The sequence below is a fragment of the Pipistrellus hanaki genome (assembly GCF_964339955.1).
Source record: "Pipistrellus hanaki genome assembly, chromosome: 19".
Taxonomy (NCBI): Eukaryota; Metazoa; Chordata; class Mammalia; order Chiroptera; family Vespertilionidae; genus Pipistrellus; species Pipistrellus hanaki.
In genome coordinates, this window is record NC_140521.1 from 15,950,056 (window position 1) to 15,966,310 (window position 16,255).

A 16,255-nucleotide genomic window follows, 5' to 3' on the forward strand; every position below is an offset into this window, starting at 1 on the left:
ACACATACAAGGTGGATGCTGCCTTTTGTGGTGTAGTCTCCAATAGCAACCCATTTAGGACACATTGCTATTGAGTGTTTTTATTATTATTAAATATATATTTTATTGATTTTTTACAGAGAGGAAGAGAGATAGAGAGCTAGAAACATCGATGAGAGAGAAACATTGATAAGCTGCCTCCTGCACAATCCCTCCTGGGGAGGTGCCCGCAACCAAGATACATGCCCTTGACCATAATCAAACCTGGGACCTTTCAGTCTGCAGGCAGACGCTCTATCCACTGAGCCAAGCCGGTTTGGGCTGTTTTGTTTTGTTTTTATGGATTTGTAACATTTAATATAAGTTTGTTAAAGGGCTACCTCTATGGTCATGCCAATTCAGATTGCAAATCCCTAAGATATGCCCGGATCTAATATTATGGAGCCAACTTGGGCTCTTGCCTTTAAGGAAAATATAGCCTTGGGAAGAAATAGAGTTAGACCCACCAATAGCTGGTATATGAAATAAAAAAGCACGTGTCCTAAGGAAGTGCAGGAAGGTGGTGTTGGAATACCAAAGGGAGCCTTTAGCTTTGAGGATTTAGCAATCCAAAACTGTGCTGTCCAATAGGATAGCCCCTCACAGGTGTGACTATACTTAACTAGATTAATTACAATTAAACAGCAGTAAAATTCAGCTCCTCAGTCGGACTAGACATATCTCCTGTTCTCAGTGACCCCCTGTGTCTAATGGTCCCAGGTTGGACAGTGAGTACACAGTGTATTCATTCCATCATCCCAGAGGGGCCAGCTAGACAGAGCATGGGGAATGGCGCTGCTTCAGAGGGTCTCTACGATTTGTATATCCAGAGAAAAACCATGTTCATGGCAGATAGATTGTGTGAGACATGAAGAAAATGCAGGATGCTAGGGGTAGGGGTTTACAAGGACATATTTGGCTACACTGTGTATGATATAAAAATGGAATAACAGAAAGCAAGAGTGGAAAAGTAAGTGTGGCTCTGACTTAGTTAGCTCTTGGAAAAAATGACTTAAGATGCTTTGACTTTATTTGTCAACAGGGAGTCGTTAACATTACGCTTAGGGGAAGTGACATGATCGGATGTGTTCATCAGGAACACTTAGACAACGGTGTTAAAAAGTCCTAAGGAGGCAGAGACTGAGGGTTGCAAATCTGGCAGATGAGAGCTCCAGGCCCTGTCACTTCCCTTTCTGGCTACTGTGTATACCACCAAACTGGTGCCAGGACGGGGCACCATCTCAGACCATGTGGAAGGGCATCTCTACCTGCAGATCAAAACAGCCTGCACATGCTCCAAGCCAGGGCTCTCAAATGCCATTCCCAGGCAGGGTCAACCATATTGGGCCCTGACAAAGTGCAGCCAATGTCAAATTCTGCTTTGGTCTCATTCGACGTGTATGAGCACACATGCGGGCATGCGCGCGCGCGCGCGCGTGTGTTTGTGTGTTTGTGTGTGTGTGTGTGTGTGTGTGTGTGTGTGTGTGTGTGTGTGTGACTTACCATCCATTCCACCCCTCATTTTGAAACCAAGAAAATGATGCCCAGAAGGTTCTTACAATTATTTTGTCCTGTGGACCCTTTGGCCTGTGTGTTTGCTCTGCACACATACTGTGGACCCTTTTCAGAACCGTATTTTCAAATGCAAAATGATTAATAATAAACAACAACATAGGATTAAGGTGTGCATGTGTGTACCTAAGGGAAATCAGTTACATTGAATTTTACTCCTCACCAGGATGAGAAGCACGAAGGTGACACCCCAAGGACCCAGGCCTGGGCTTCAGAAGCAGAGCTCAGGCTGGAGGAATGAGTTTTTTATGCTCACTCTAATTCATTTCCACTTTCCCACCCTGTCTCTGTGAAGATCAAGTATGACTACAGAGGCCGTATAAATTAGATTGATTTCAGGTTGACTATCTGCTTTTCTTGAGGCTCATACTTATTCATGCTAATTTAAATGACTGTAATATTTGGGAAAAGCAGGGAAATAGCAGAAACAAGAGGTTAGTTATAAAGGAAGAGTTGAAAATAGGCAGGTCCTCTGAAAAAGTGTGACCTGTGGAAGGTCTGTGTTCCTATGGACATCGTCCAGCCAGGCCCTGCACCAGCCCCCGCCCCAGTCTCAATGGGGCCTACACGCCCCAGCAGCTATCTGCTGAGGGTTCACCCTCCTCAGTAAGGCCCTGGAACTTTTATATTTCTCTCACAGAAATAAAATTTACCTGTGTTTTTCCTGAGCTACGAGTTAGCAATGTGGTATGTGAACACAACACTGGGTCTAGGAGAAAAATACTTGGCGTTAAAAGGTGCTTTGCCACCTACTAGCTACTGCTCTTCAACTCTGACTCTCTATTTCTTTCCTGGGAATTTGGTGACTTTCTGTTCTGCTTCCCAGGGCTTTTGTGAAGAAAAGTCAAAAGAGATAATGCGTATAGAGTGCTTTACCTATTTTTATTCAGATGGCTTATTTTCTAGAGATGAGTGGATGAAGCGAATTTAAAGCCTTTCGTAGCCCCATCTTTGGGCAAGTGTTTAGTCTTTCCAAGCCTCTGTTTTCTTATATGTGAAATGTGAATATGGTGTCGAGTTTGCAGGGTTGGTGTGAGAACCAACTGAGATGAGGCTCATGCTTACTGTGCCCAAGGCAGTGGTTGGCTGGCACTCAGCAAAATCTCAGTATGGGCTCTTTGGCAAACCTGACTCCTCGACCTGCTGAACGAAATGTTGGGTCCCGACCAATGCCACCTGAACTGACTCTAGGCCCAAAGACCCACTGTCTTTTGCAGACATAGAAATTCCATAAGCTTGCTGTGGAGTCTCAGATGTGAGAAATGAACATCATTCGTCATTTCCCGCTCTTTACATAGACTTGAGTTTAGCAAGAGGGGTTCATTCCATGAAAGAATAAATTGGGTAGTAAACAGAGTTCTGAAGTAAGCCAAGAGAGCAAATAGAGAATATCAGCATCCAAGGAGCAAAAGGCCACCCACTCTTCCTTCCTGCCCACTGACCATGACAGCAACCAAGGCAATGCAAGGATAACTACATGGTTTCAGAATGCTGGAGCATCCTCACACTTAGGATAACAATTATTTAGTAGATTCTCAAAGGACTTAAGTTTTTGGTACAGACATAGAATAAAGAGGTAATGTGGCCCTGCAGGCATGACTCAGTGGTTGAGAAATGACCTCTAAACCAGGAAGTCACAGTATTATATAATTCCTGGTTAGGGCATATGCCCAGGTTGTGGGCTTGATCCCCAGAGTGCAGGAGACAGCTGATCAATGATCCTTTCTCACCATTGATGTTTCTATCTCTCTCTCCTTTCCTCTCTGAAATATATATATATATATATATATATATATATATATATATATATATATAATATATATATAAATATATAATATATATATTTGTATAAAAGAGATAATGTTTAACATGTATGAATGAGCTACTATAATTTGATTCTCTTCTTTGCTTCTCTCTTTCTCTCTCTTTGCCTCTCTATACTATTCATTGTAGTTTTGGCATCCTACCCCCAATGCTAATTTTCTACCTTGAGCTTTGTCCTCAATTCCTCTGGTACAATGTAATCTCCATAGTAGAAAAAGAGGAGGAAAAAAAGAAAGAATAACTGGACAGTTCCCACAATCTAGGTTAGAGAAAGAACTTCAGAAGAGCTTAGCAGGAGGTGGTGAGTGTGCTGGAGGGACACTGATCTTGGAGTCCCATGGCCAGGGTATGAGGCCTCCTTCTGCTACTTACAGGAGGCCCTGACAGGTCTCTTGCTCTCCAGGAGCTGCAGTTTCTAATTTTAAAAAATGGAGTCATTGCCCTATGGCCTCCCAGGGCTTGTTATGAAGATCAAAAGAGACAATACTATGACCAGTGTTATAAGGTACTAAATAAATGCCTGGGATTCATGTTATCCCTGTTCTAACATATGTCTTCACTTGTAACATGGAAGACCACCATCCCTCCCAGGAATCTTCCCCATCACTGTCCACTCTAGGTCACCTGGATAGTCTCAGCCACAATCCTCACCTATCTCTGCTTTAGGGGCTGTCTGAGCACGGCCTTCACGTGCCATTTCACTTGCTGTCGTCGCCGGTTCTTCAGTTCTCTTTACAAACATTGACTGAATGTCTAGAAAGCCTCACACAGTGCTGTGTGCTGGGGACAGACATAAACCCATGGTTCCTGCTGTTCTATAGGAATAATCTCAGAAAGCTCACTCATTCTCATGCTAGTAGATTCACAATGGGTCTCAAATACACCACTGCTGGTCTTGAGCTGCACCTGCTCCTTAGTTCTGTAATAGCTGCATGGTGTTTGTGTTTCCTTGCCCCTAAATTTAGCAAGCTTCATGCTTTCCTTTCCTAGAACCACAGGATCCTAGCTCCACCGTTATGAGTGAGGCCAGCATCATTCCCCATCCAAAATGTAAGTGACCCTCTCTTCACTTTTCTTCTTTCAAAGCATTAACATTAATTCTCTCAGTCTTTCTTGGAGGCACTGTATTCCTTTTTACAGGTTGATCCACAGCCCATACTTGGCACACCTTTTTGGTGATGGGAGTAGCTCATTGCCTGACCTAGGGCCTCCAGCTTTTCTCTGCTTTATGGCACCCCATACCAGAATGGTAGCCCGATTCTCCTCTCCCTACCCATCTGGCTGGGCTTTCCTCAGCACCTGAGTGTACATTCCAGCTCCCACGAACATACCACCCTCCACATGCTGCCTTGAGATGATCCCTCAGTGGCCAAGATGTGCCTTGGGATGATATTTTAATGAACGCAGCTCCTCTCCAAGGGAAGGACTTGGGAATTAATTCCATCAGATACGTGGCAAAGGCCACGTTATAAAGCAGCAAGGACAGGCTGTGAGGTTAGTGACAGAGAACCTCTTAGTCTATCTACCCTGTCGCAGCAGCAAGAGCGACAAAGCCAGGGCGTTAAGGGGCTATTCCTTTTCTGCTGGCCCTTGGTTGGCAGAAGTGATGAGAGTCTAACATCCTCTAATGGACAGATGACAAATAAACACCTCCCCCTCTCCCCCAAACAGACAAGTTGCAGCTTGGAAAGTTTTCCGTTTTCCTCATTGCAAAATCAATACCCATCAGCAGTTTGAAATTAAAGGCCAGATTAGGCCTCAGTTTTATACATGCCTTATTGTATTCCAAAAGCTTTCTACGCAGCCAGATAAATCTTCTTTAAGAGGATTAGGAAACTTTCATTATCTTTATCTCACCTGAACTAACACCAAGTCTGAAAAATTAATCTATGGACTGGGCGCGAGCCGAACGCTGCTGGGAAGGAGGGGGACTCCTGGATGCCTTTCTAATTGAGCCGCAGGGTCACGGCTTCCACCCGCTAGAAAGTCACCTGGTCTCCCAAAGAGGAACGAGGCATCCATTGCTCACCAAGATGGGAGGGAACAGAGCTCAGAGCTCCTCCTCTTAGGAAGTGTAAAGACCATTAGACCATTTGCTAAGTGTTCCAGAAGCTTCTCTCCATTGCCTTGCCTGCCCCCTCCTCCCAACCCTCCCCCCACTCCCCGCCCGGCTCTCCTGGTCTTCTGAATTGAAGTGCACAGACCCCCGAGACTATCAGAGCTATTTGAGGTGCCTGGCCTGAATGTGGAGACTGCAGGAACTGAACCCCAGAACTGAAACTCTGTTGCCTGCATCACGCATATTCTCAGACCCTCTCATACCCAGTGCTCAGAGGCCCAAGGGAAGCACCACTGGCTTCCCTGCCCAGCCCAAGACGTAGCTCCCAGGGCCTCAGGAAGAACATCAAGCCCCAGTTCTGCACTGCTAGCCCTTTGAGGCCTGTGTTGACTTTGGCATGTTACACAATCTGTCCTATTTCCTGAAAAGTGAGAGCCGTGTTCCTTTGAGTCTGTCTCTGTGCACTGCCTGACAGTTCCTTTTAAACTCCAGTGCCTCATTTTCTGGATTTTAAGATAGATTTGCTGTCATGGTCATGAGAGCTCCATGGAGGTGTGGACTTCCATGCCCAGAATTCCAGCTCCTCTGGAACCAAGGCCAGGTGCTGGGTGTAGAGGGAAAACACACTCTCCCCTGAAATGTTTGACAGGCATCCCAGCTCATCCCAGTGCCTCACTGTCCTCTGAGGAGAAGCAGAGGGTGTGACAGTTGGCTCGATTTCCAGATAGTAGCCACCATGTAACTTGCAAGCAGTCATCATCCCAAGCCATGCTCCGGGGCGGGGCATGTTGGGTAAGGGAAAGCATGGACAGTCATCTGTCCCCTGGCAGGCTGGAGTGGGCATCTGCAAGCCTCGGAGAGAAGGCCATGGAGGCTGAGCTGAGACAAGGCTTCACGCAACAGGGCAGCACTGGGGCTGCTGGGGCAGACACTGCAGGGGCAGATGGCTGGCCCAGCACAGGCCCTTAGAAATGGCCCAGTCAGAGGCTGGGCCAGCAGAGAGCCGCTCTGGCGTAAAGGATGGCCATCTGAATGGCACAAGTGGCCGACGGAGGAAGACACACTAACTCCTACTCGAGCTCCCCAGGAAACCACATGATATGAGCAAAATGATATATTTTGGAAAGACAGGAGCAGGAGACTCCATATTAGCTAAGAGAGGATGCTGTTCACATTTCATACACTGACACATCCTTTGAATCTACTGCAGATGGGATCTGGTAAAGGGCAGCTACTAAGAATTAAATCCTACACTGGAATCCTACTTCTTCTTTTAAAAAATATAATTTTATTGATTTCAGAGAGGAAAGGAGAGGGAGAGGGAGAGAGAGAGAGAGATCAATGATGCGAGAGAATCATTGATCAGCTGCCTCTTGCATACCTCTACTGGAGATTGAGGCAGCAACATGGGCATGTACCCTAACTGGGAATCAAACCATGACCTACTGGTTCATAGGTCAATGCGAAACCACTGAGCCACACCAGTCGGGCACACAGGGACTCCTTCTGAGAGCTCAGTTTATGATCCCAAGTCCCCTTCTGAGAGCTCAGTTCATGGTCCCAAACCCTCACTGCATGGAGGAAGGAAGGGAGGATGTGCTATTGGAGGATAAAGCAAGGTGAGCAATTCTGGGTGCCTGAGCCAATACCTGACAGGAACTGCTTACATAGTAATGAGGCGGGGAGTGCAGTCAGTCCAGAGCAGTTTAAAATAAGTACTGCTGTCTTGTTTTAAATGGCTCTCACATTCTCCTAACTGCTATCCAGATGTATTTTTAATTTTTAATATTTAATAATTGCTATCTAAGATTCTGACATTCCTACAGCCCTATTGTTTCCCCTGCAAAGTGAAATTTGAATAAACATTTGTGAAATGCTGCGCCTGATTTTTTTAAGGGCAAATAAGAGAGAAATTTAGAGATACAATCCCCCCTTTTTAATTACATAGATTTCTTTCCAACACGGACCTAGAAATATAATTTTGCCTAATCTCTCTCTTGACCTCAGCTGCACTGTGGAGCTATGAGAGAGGAGTCGGCTCAGCAAGGATGCAGGGAGAACCCGACGAAACAGCACTCAGAACCCCTCCTGGAATGTGCAGTCTCAAGTCACATGATTTCACTTCGCTAGCATTAACCTTTTATAACAAAAGAAGCGTATCAAAGCTATTTAAAGACAGATCTCTACACAATCACCATCATTATTTATAGTTATGTCTATAAGCACAGGAAGTGGATATTGTATCCATGTTTTAAGTCTACCAGGTCCCAACTCCAGAGCACTAAGTGACTTAAGAGAGCTCAACTAGCACGTGCCACACAACTTATTGAAACGAAGTGAAGGATCAGAGATAAAACTGAGAAACGGTGAACAAACTCAGTGCTCAGCAAAGAACCTAGCAGGTGAGAAGGAATCCCAGGCTCATACACAACCTCCGAATTCTGTAGAGGAAAATGACTTTTTCTGTCTTCATACATGAGCAGAAGCGAAGGCTGAGACGGCCCTTCCCCTCCATCACTGGCAGCGGCCCCAACGCACAAATCTGGCTGTAACTCACCTTGCACGATGAGGTGGACCCGGGAGGTCTTGGGGTGGTTGTCCGTCTGCACAGAGCAGGTGTACGGGCCCTCGTCATACACGTCCACGTTCTGGATCATGATGCTGTACTGGGTTGGCGTGTTGACCAGGATGACCACACGAGGGTCTATGGACCACTTGTCATTCCCGGCGTAGAGGATGGTGCTGCGGTTCAGCCAGGCCACCCGGGTGACTCGGTCGTCTATGGTACACCTGTGAGGTGGGGTGGGAAGGAGGATAAAGGAAGAGGGGAAGACAACAGGGGAATATGGAGGAAGGGAGAAAGGAAGAGAGAAATGGAGAGAATGGGAGTAAGAGCTTGTTGAGCATTCACATCGTAAATATACTGGTTGTGCTTCAAGGAATAAATAAAATAACCTCACCTAGTGCTAACAGAAAAGCGATTAATTATTGATGAGACTTCCTATATATAGGTTAGCAGTGGCCTGAATCACCCTGAAGAAGCAATGATGCAACATCATTTGTATTCGATTGGGGAGCCTATTCTGTGAACATCTCTGCTGTATGTTTGTTTTCCATTTTAGCTCTCCCCCAGGCGGATATGGAAATTAGTTTATACTTCTCCAGCACATTGAGCACCTCCTGGGAGAAGGGGCCCAGGGGCCCAGGGGCGAGAAAGTAGATCAGCATTTCAAATAGGTCACAGGTAATCCACAAAGCAAATCCTGCACCTGTGGTGAGCCCCAAATGGAACCTGTTTACCTCCTTGGTGCTGATAAATCTCCTGTTTTCCTAAGCTGCCCAGTGCCTCCTGCAACCTACCACTTATAACATGGACTGGAACATTCACCCGAGAAAGCCTGCAGTGTTGGAGGAAACCCTGACTACTCCCTAAGATTTCTGGAGAGAAATTTATGGTCAGGCAGTTTCTCTTCCTTCTCACACTCCTCTCTCCGTGCCACGAGAGAAAATGGTGTGGCTGATGTCACCTCTTTGACCCTCACCCCTCTCACCTACTTCCCCAATCCTGGGAGGCTAATGAACTTTGTTTATTGCTGTGTATGACCTGCCAGCTATCAGGTTCAATGTTGAGATAAACATGCCTGTTTGGTCAGGAAGAAAACTTGTGTATGTGCCCCGGGAACTTAGAACATGTCAAGGGAAAATGCAGAAAAAGAAACCCTTTATAACTATGACTAAAGGGTTAGAATTGTGCTCACCGAGAACCCGAGTTGGGGTATCTGAGCACAGAGCAAGGGGTGCCCCCCAGATGTCATAGCAGAAGGTAGGAGATGTACCTCCTGGGGACAAGGAGTGTGAATCCAGTGCCTCCAGGTGAGGAGACAGGAAGAAGACACTGACACTCCTTACCCTGTCCGAACCCATTGAGCAACAAGAGATCCTCTGACTGGCTCAGGAGATGGGCAGCACACCTGAGACACTGGGCGTGGAAGAGAGGGCACACACATTTGGACAAGCTGCTTCCCCTGGTACAGCGACCAGCCTGACAGGGTCAGGAGAACAGAATGGCACCAGATGACAGCTCTCATGGAAAAGGAAAATACCAGGTCTAGAGAAGCGCTCTCCCTGATTGGTTGGGAGAGTAGAAATAGTAATACAAGCTCCCAATTACTGAGGCCTTTTACCTTCAGGTCCACCTAGTGTTCAGCAAGTGCCAGGGCCATGAGGTAGGGTGGTGTGATAATCAGGCGCTTTCAAATTAAAATAGGAGGAGATTCTTCTCTTTTAAATGGTCTTTATTTGCTATTTTTTCAAAACTAAAAATATAAAATAAATATGTTGTACATGTGAACAAATGTAATGCAAAGATGCAAAAAGGCCAAGCTAATGATCCCATTCCCGCCCAACTCCTGGTTCTCAGAGATCATTACTTCCAAAACAGCCCGACACTATGCCTTCCACATCTTATTCCTCACAAACATACATGCACTTATAGATGCTTGTGTTGATCTGTTTTTGCCTGAACTTCCAAAGCATTAAAACACAAACACACACACACACACTGACCCATTCCCTCTCAGTTGTAAATGATGGATAAAGCAATCCTAGTCTAAGGACTGTTGCATTTGAGTAACTCCCAACAATGAAGTCCCAGTTGTGCAGCTTCAGGACTCAGCTAGCCGGGAGTGAATGGTGGGCTGAGACCACACAAATTCAGATGACTGTGTGGGAACAAATATTCTTGCTTTTATTTGGGCCAATTATGTAACCCCTTACACATTTACTGAATCTGTAAAATTTAAGTTAAAGTGGGGAAGAATGCACTTTTGGTCTGTGGAAAATATTCACACTTAAAATCAAAACATAACAATATATATGTGCATATAGGTACATATGTTTAATGGCATTTAAATACCAGAGTAATTTGATACTCATGATTATCTATTTCAACATTCATAAATGAGCTCTTCCTTAGCAATCATAAAATATGCACCATTCCTTTTTAAAATGTGAACTTGTGTTTCCATTATGTGTCCTCTGTAAGATTCTATCCTGATATATTGTATGCTTGAAAATCTGTTATTGATCAGCTATCATATTTACATATTAATTTAAATTCCCTTTATGTTCTGTGACCATAAAGTTCTGAGTAATAATATTTTCTTTTAGAATGAGTTATCAATACAAGGATAATATTGATAACACAACATAAATATATTGTACATGCTGTTAAGTAATAATTAAAGCTAATGAGTAAGCTTTTACTGGAAATATAGCTCTTAGTAGGATTGATGAGGCTTTTTAAAATTATACCCTGGATAACTACCATCACTGCTAGAATGAGATAGAGCTAAGGATCAATTTTATTCCTATTCCTTTTTTCCTCCCTTTAAAAGAAACCTACTTCACATCAGCAAGGATATGGAAATGAAAATCTTGTAGAGAAATGTCACTCAATTCTTTGAACCTTTTCCAAAACATACGCCAAAAATCACAGAGTAATATAGCTTCAGAAATTATTTTAATGATCGCACAGCTGACAATTCAATTAGTTCCTCTTTCAATTTCTTTTAAAGCAATGAATTGGAAAATACCTGACTTGCAAAGGGTTTTGTAACTTGGTATTAAATTCATTCAATTTCTCAATATCTAGACAGTATACTGCTAATATTTTACCAGGCTTTATCAAATGACTATTAAAGGAAGAAAGTAAAGAAAAATTCTCCCCTGGACAATTACTAAAGTGGGAGCAGTCAGAAAGGAGAATTAGAATTACAATGCAATCTCGGGCACTTTCTCAGGCCGATTTGGGGAAATTTGAGATCTTGAAATGTTTCATTTCAAATCTACCATGCCCTTGTACAACCTACAACTGCAGGTTGAGGTGTATGCAACCATTTCAAAGATGCCTAGTAGGGGCTGACTTTGAAATAGTCAATCCAAATCTACTTTCCTGGACCAGCACAGAGTCTCATGCTGGCCACACAGCCTGTGGAAAGCCTCCAGTACCCATAGGTTAGGGCCAGACATGCCTCAAACAAATGACCAGGGACCAACTTAGCTGCTCTCAAACCTGGGCCTCATCAGCGAGCCTGGAAGGCAAATAAAAGGGAATAACTGGATAAAAGCCATCTCTCAAATGGGGCAGAGCTGAATCACCAAGTCCATGAATCACACAGCCCTAGCGCCTGAGGAATGACTGAGACTTGGCACAGTGAGGGTGTTGGTTGAGGACAGTTATTTTCCTCAGTGTTTCTGTGCTTCAGAAGGAGGATGACTGTCCCTGCATCTTGCTTTCTTTCCTCAGAACAAGGCTCTTTTACTGCACTCTGATCAAAATACATGTTTAATAAATACGGGCTCCTTCCGTGCTGTTTATGGGGATGTCCTGGACCCTCATTAGCAACAAGCACATGGAGAATTTTTTATGTTAAATTAGGAGGTCCAGGAGGAAAGTTAAGAACATTAATATCTACTTTCAGTTTTCTTGAAAATGCTTTCAAGTATTTAAAATGTTTACATTCCAAGCTAAGCCTTCCTACTGGTCCTTGATAAGACAACTCATTATAACTCTATCACAAGAAATGTCTAAAATTATATTACTCTGCCATTAAAAATAACAAAATCTTGCCATTTGTGACAACATGGATGGACTTAGAGGGCATCATGCTAAGTTAAATAAGTTAGACAGAGAAAGACAAACATTTTAAGATTTTACTTATATGTGGAATCTAAAAAATAAAACAAATGAACAAATAAAACAGATTCACAGATAAAGAGAACAAACTGATGGGTGCCAAATTGGAAGAGGTGGGGGTAAAAAGGTGAACTATTAAGAAGTACAAATTGATACTTACAAAATAGTCATGGGGATGTAAAGTACAGCATAGGGATTGTAATCAGTAATAGTGGCATAACTATGTTTGGTGTCAGGGAGGTACTAGACTTATTGGGAGCGAATCACTTCACCAGTTATATAAAGGTCTAACCACTATGCTATGCACCTGCAAATAAGATAATACTGAATGTCAACTGTAATTGAAAAATTTAAAAGAAAGAAAGTGCTTATGCCTTGAGAATTCATGGAACAAGGCCAACAAGAGTTAGTTAGCCTTATCCAATCAGTTTCCCTCACATTTATGGCACTAATTTAATTTTCTCATAAGAGATAAAATAGCTAGGAGAACAAAATAGATATTTGAAAGTGATTTTGTACATCCCTAAAGCACTGCTAGCTATGTGTGAGGAGAGGAGATGGGAATAAGAATCAGAACGTGCAAGGAAATACCAGAGAGATATCAGAGGTAAAGGCCCTTGCAGTCAAAGTATCATTCTGTGTCACTGAACACAGACGTTGGGGTTAGAGTGCAGGGTCGAAGTGTTTTGTTCCAGAGGAGGGGTGCGGTTAGGGGAAATGCCTGCCTTGATGCAGTATTTTTCACTCTCCTGTGCACCAGAACCACCTGGAATGCTTTTCACAAGGCAGATCCCAGAGTCTGACTTCTAAGAGCGTCTGGCCAGGTGGGTTGAAATGGGCTTAGAATGTGCATTTCTCACAAATTCCCAGGTGGGGTCAGCACTGCTGGTCTGAAGCCTCATATCTGAGAAGCACTGCCATAAGGAAACTGGACAAGAGACAGGTTGGGACTTAATCAAATAATAAAATCTTCCTGAAAATCAGCCAGCTTTTATTTTTGTTTGACCAGAGATCAATTAACAATTAAAATAAACAATTAAAAATAAACAATTAAAAAGAACCACGATTCACACAACAAATCCTATCTAATAAAAGAGTAATAAGTTAGTGGTGACCAGGTCTACAAGGGAGGGCAGTTAGGGCCAAACAGGTTGGCAGGGGAGCAGTTAGGCATCAATCAGTTTGGCAGGAGAGTGGTTAGGGGGGTGATTCGGCTGGCAGGCAGAAGCGGTTAGGGGCAATCATGAAAACAGGCAGGTGAGCAGGAGAGAGCCAGCAGTCCTGGATTGTGAGAGCGATGTCCAACTGGATGTTTAGGCCCAATCCTACCGGACATCCCTTGAAGGGTCCCAGATTGGAGAGGGTGCGGGCTGGGCTGAGGGACACAACCCGGAACCCCCATGTACAGATTTTATGCACTGGGCCTCTAGTATTTTATGAGTGTCTAACAAGTACTAGACAATATTTTGAGAGTCAAAAATGCTGGGAAAGGGGCAGGCCCATGCTCCTGAAGCCATGTCCTGTGAGACAAGGAAAGTGCCTAAGAAAATATGTATATTAGTTTCAGAGAATAAAAGTAGTGAAAAATATCAGAGTAAGGAATGAAGAGTGCCATGGGGATTGGGAGCACTTGGTGACAGAGTGGTCAGAAAATGCCCCTCTGTGGCCTGCATGCGAATGTCATAGACATTTATTTGAATAAAACGCTATCTGCCCCATTAAAGTAATGTTATAGATTGTTAGCTGGAGTGCTTATATATGTGTATGATTTATAATTTTGGGTTTTAAAGTCTATATAGGTATATGGTTAGGGTTGTGGTCAAAAAACTGCAGCTCGTGAGCCATAGGCGGCTCTTTGGCCCCTTGAGTGTGGCTCTTCCACAAAATACCACGGTCTGGGGGAGTCTATTTTGAAGAAGTGGCATTAGAAGAAGCTTAAGTTTAAAAAATTTGCTCTCAAAAGAAATTTCAATTGTTGTACTGTTGATATCTGACTCTGTTAACTAATGAGTTTGCCAACCACTGGGTTAGGGCATTTATACCTAATGTGATTTTCTGTATGTGAAATTTAAAAAGAATGCTACCACAGAGAATCCAGAGACCCTTGTCCCTGCCCACTTCTGCCCTTGGCTTTTAAAATGGCCTGCCCAAAACAACATACAATAAAATTAAAAAATAAATAGTAAATCAAAGAATGACAATTTCTGCAGAAAGTGAAAATGAAAGACTGGAGAGAATTCATACAAACAGAAATACACACAATCAACAACAACAACAACAACAGCAGCATCCCAGTTAAAGTCCCTTAGGAAGCCAGGGGGTAGGCATAAAGGGGTGTCAGCAGAATGAAGTGTATTTCAGGATGTGCTCCTTGCTGCCCCATTCAGCCTGTGTGGGAGCACATCTTTGTCCTTGGCTTACCAGTCAGTATGCTTCTAAATAATTCACACTGTATGTGCAAGGAAACATACAGCTTCGGAGTGGGGCCTTACGATGAATAACAAATGCCCTTGCCTGCAATTATCTTATCCTCTAGCCAACAGTCACTTATTTCTACTTTCTGAGCATTCTTAGAGCTTTTATGGAGTCTTCTATTTTCCCCAGAAAACTGAGTGATTAAAACAACAACAACAAAATAGGCAGAAAGGAGTCTATATGAGTCTCTACTTATCGAATGAGATTATAGAGATCAGCCTCACTCTAAGGATGGTCTAGTCCTGCCTTAAGATGAGCCCATGCAATCTACCTCAGAATCACAGGGTCCAGTGGTGGACACTCTGTCAGCCCATGCAGATTAAAGAGAAAGAAAGACCAACACATCTGTAGATTAGATGACCATAGAGTGTGTGATTTCTACCACCTGCAACTGGTAAAAAAAATATATATATATATATCGAATATAAACTATAATTGAAGAGCTAATAAAAATTTTTTTAAAAAGGCCTTCCAGAGTCCTCAATTTAAGAAATGCTGACAAAAGTGATTAGGTTGAATGTCAAAACCTCCAAATGCATTTTTTTAAAAAATCAATCTTCCTTTTAAATGTACCCACAACATTAGGTGGTGGTATTTTGTTGTTGTTATTGTTGTTTTGTGTTTTCATTTTGTCGTTTGCCTTCTTTCATAAATTGAAAGGCAATTAAACTTCAGGTCAGAACCTTACATGTATCAAAATGTATTAATAACGCCAGTTTGAAAATCAGGGGGCAGGGTGGGGAGAAGGATCTCGCTTTTTGAGAATTCAAAGACCAATAATAAATGGATTTTTTTTAAAGGAAAGGAGGGGAGGCAAGCCAAAATGAAATATTTTTAGATCGATTCCCAAAGTATTTTAAATTGCACCAAGCTGTTCTCCTGGGAAGTTTTAACTACTCAGTGATTCCCTGAATTACACATGCAGCCAACTCCATAGCATTACCGAGGCCTTAAATTATGGAAGAGAAAACTTTATGATTCCGATGGTAGAAAACTCTGCAAGAGTAATAACCTGCTAGCGGTAATGTTTGCTGATAAGGTGCTGGTGGAGAAGAGATCTGACGGCGTCTGTGGGAGAGTGGGGGGCACTGGAGCTGCTTAGAGGGGGGCCAGGGTGGAAACAGGTCAGCTATTTAAGTGGGGCAATGCACGGCCTCTGCACCATCCAACTAGATGGTAGCACCCCGCTACCAGCAGGGGGAGTCATGTTAACACACAGAGAGGGTGCAAATGATCAGTGGAAGTTTTATATAGAAGTATATATAACATTATTTGGCGCTCTAGATGTTTCTAATTTCATTAGTATTTACTTATATATTTACTTATGAAATGATCAGTTAGAAACTCATTTACCTTGCATCGTATACTAATGAGTTAGAAACATCGATGAGAGAGAAACATTGATCAAACTGATGCTAATGTGTGTGTGTGTGTGTGTGTGTGTGTGTGTGTGTGTGTGTATGCATGAGGATGTATGAAGGGAGAGGGTTTGCTCCTTTTCTCTCCAGAGAAACATATCAAGTGCATGCAGAATGAGGGCCCTGGGAAAACACAGAGCACAGCACACAACCAAAGAAAAAAAAAAGGAAAGAAAAAAAAAAAAGGAAAGA

General features: G+C 43.3%; 1 protein-coding gene across 5 annotated transcripts in view; it reads right to left on the bottom strand.

Annotated features, from left to right (window-relative positions):
* Window positions 1-16,255, bottom strand: part of OPCML (opioid binding protein/cell adhesion molecule like) — a 445,601-nt gene that overhangs the window by 237,066 nt on the left and 192,280 nt on the right. For all 5 annotated transcript variants that reach the window (XM_084868336.1, XM_084868335.1, XM_084868338.1 and 2 more), the window contains exon 2: window positions 8,031-8,263. In XM_084868336.1, coding sequence (XP_084724462.1) covers window positions 8,031-8,263 — 233 coding nt within the window. The remainder of the gene's footprint in view (window positions 1-8,030; window positions 8,264-16,255) is intronic.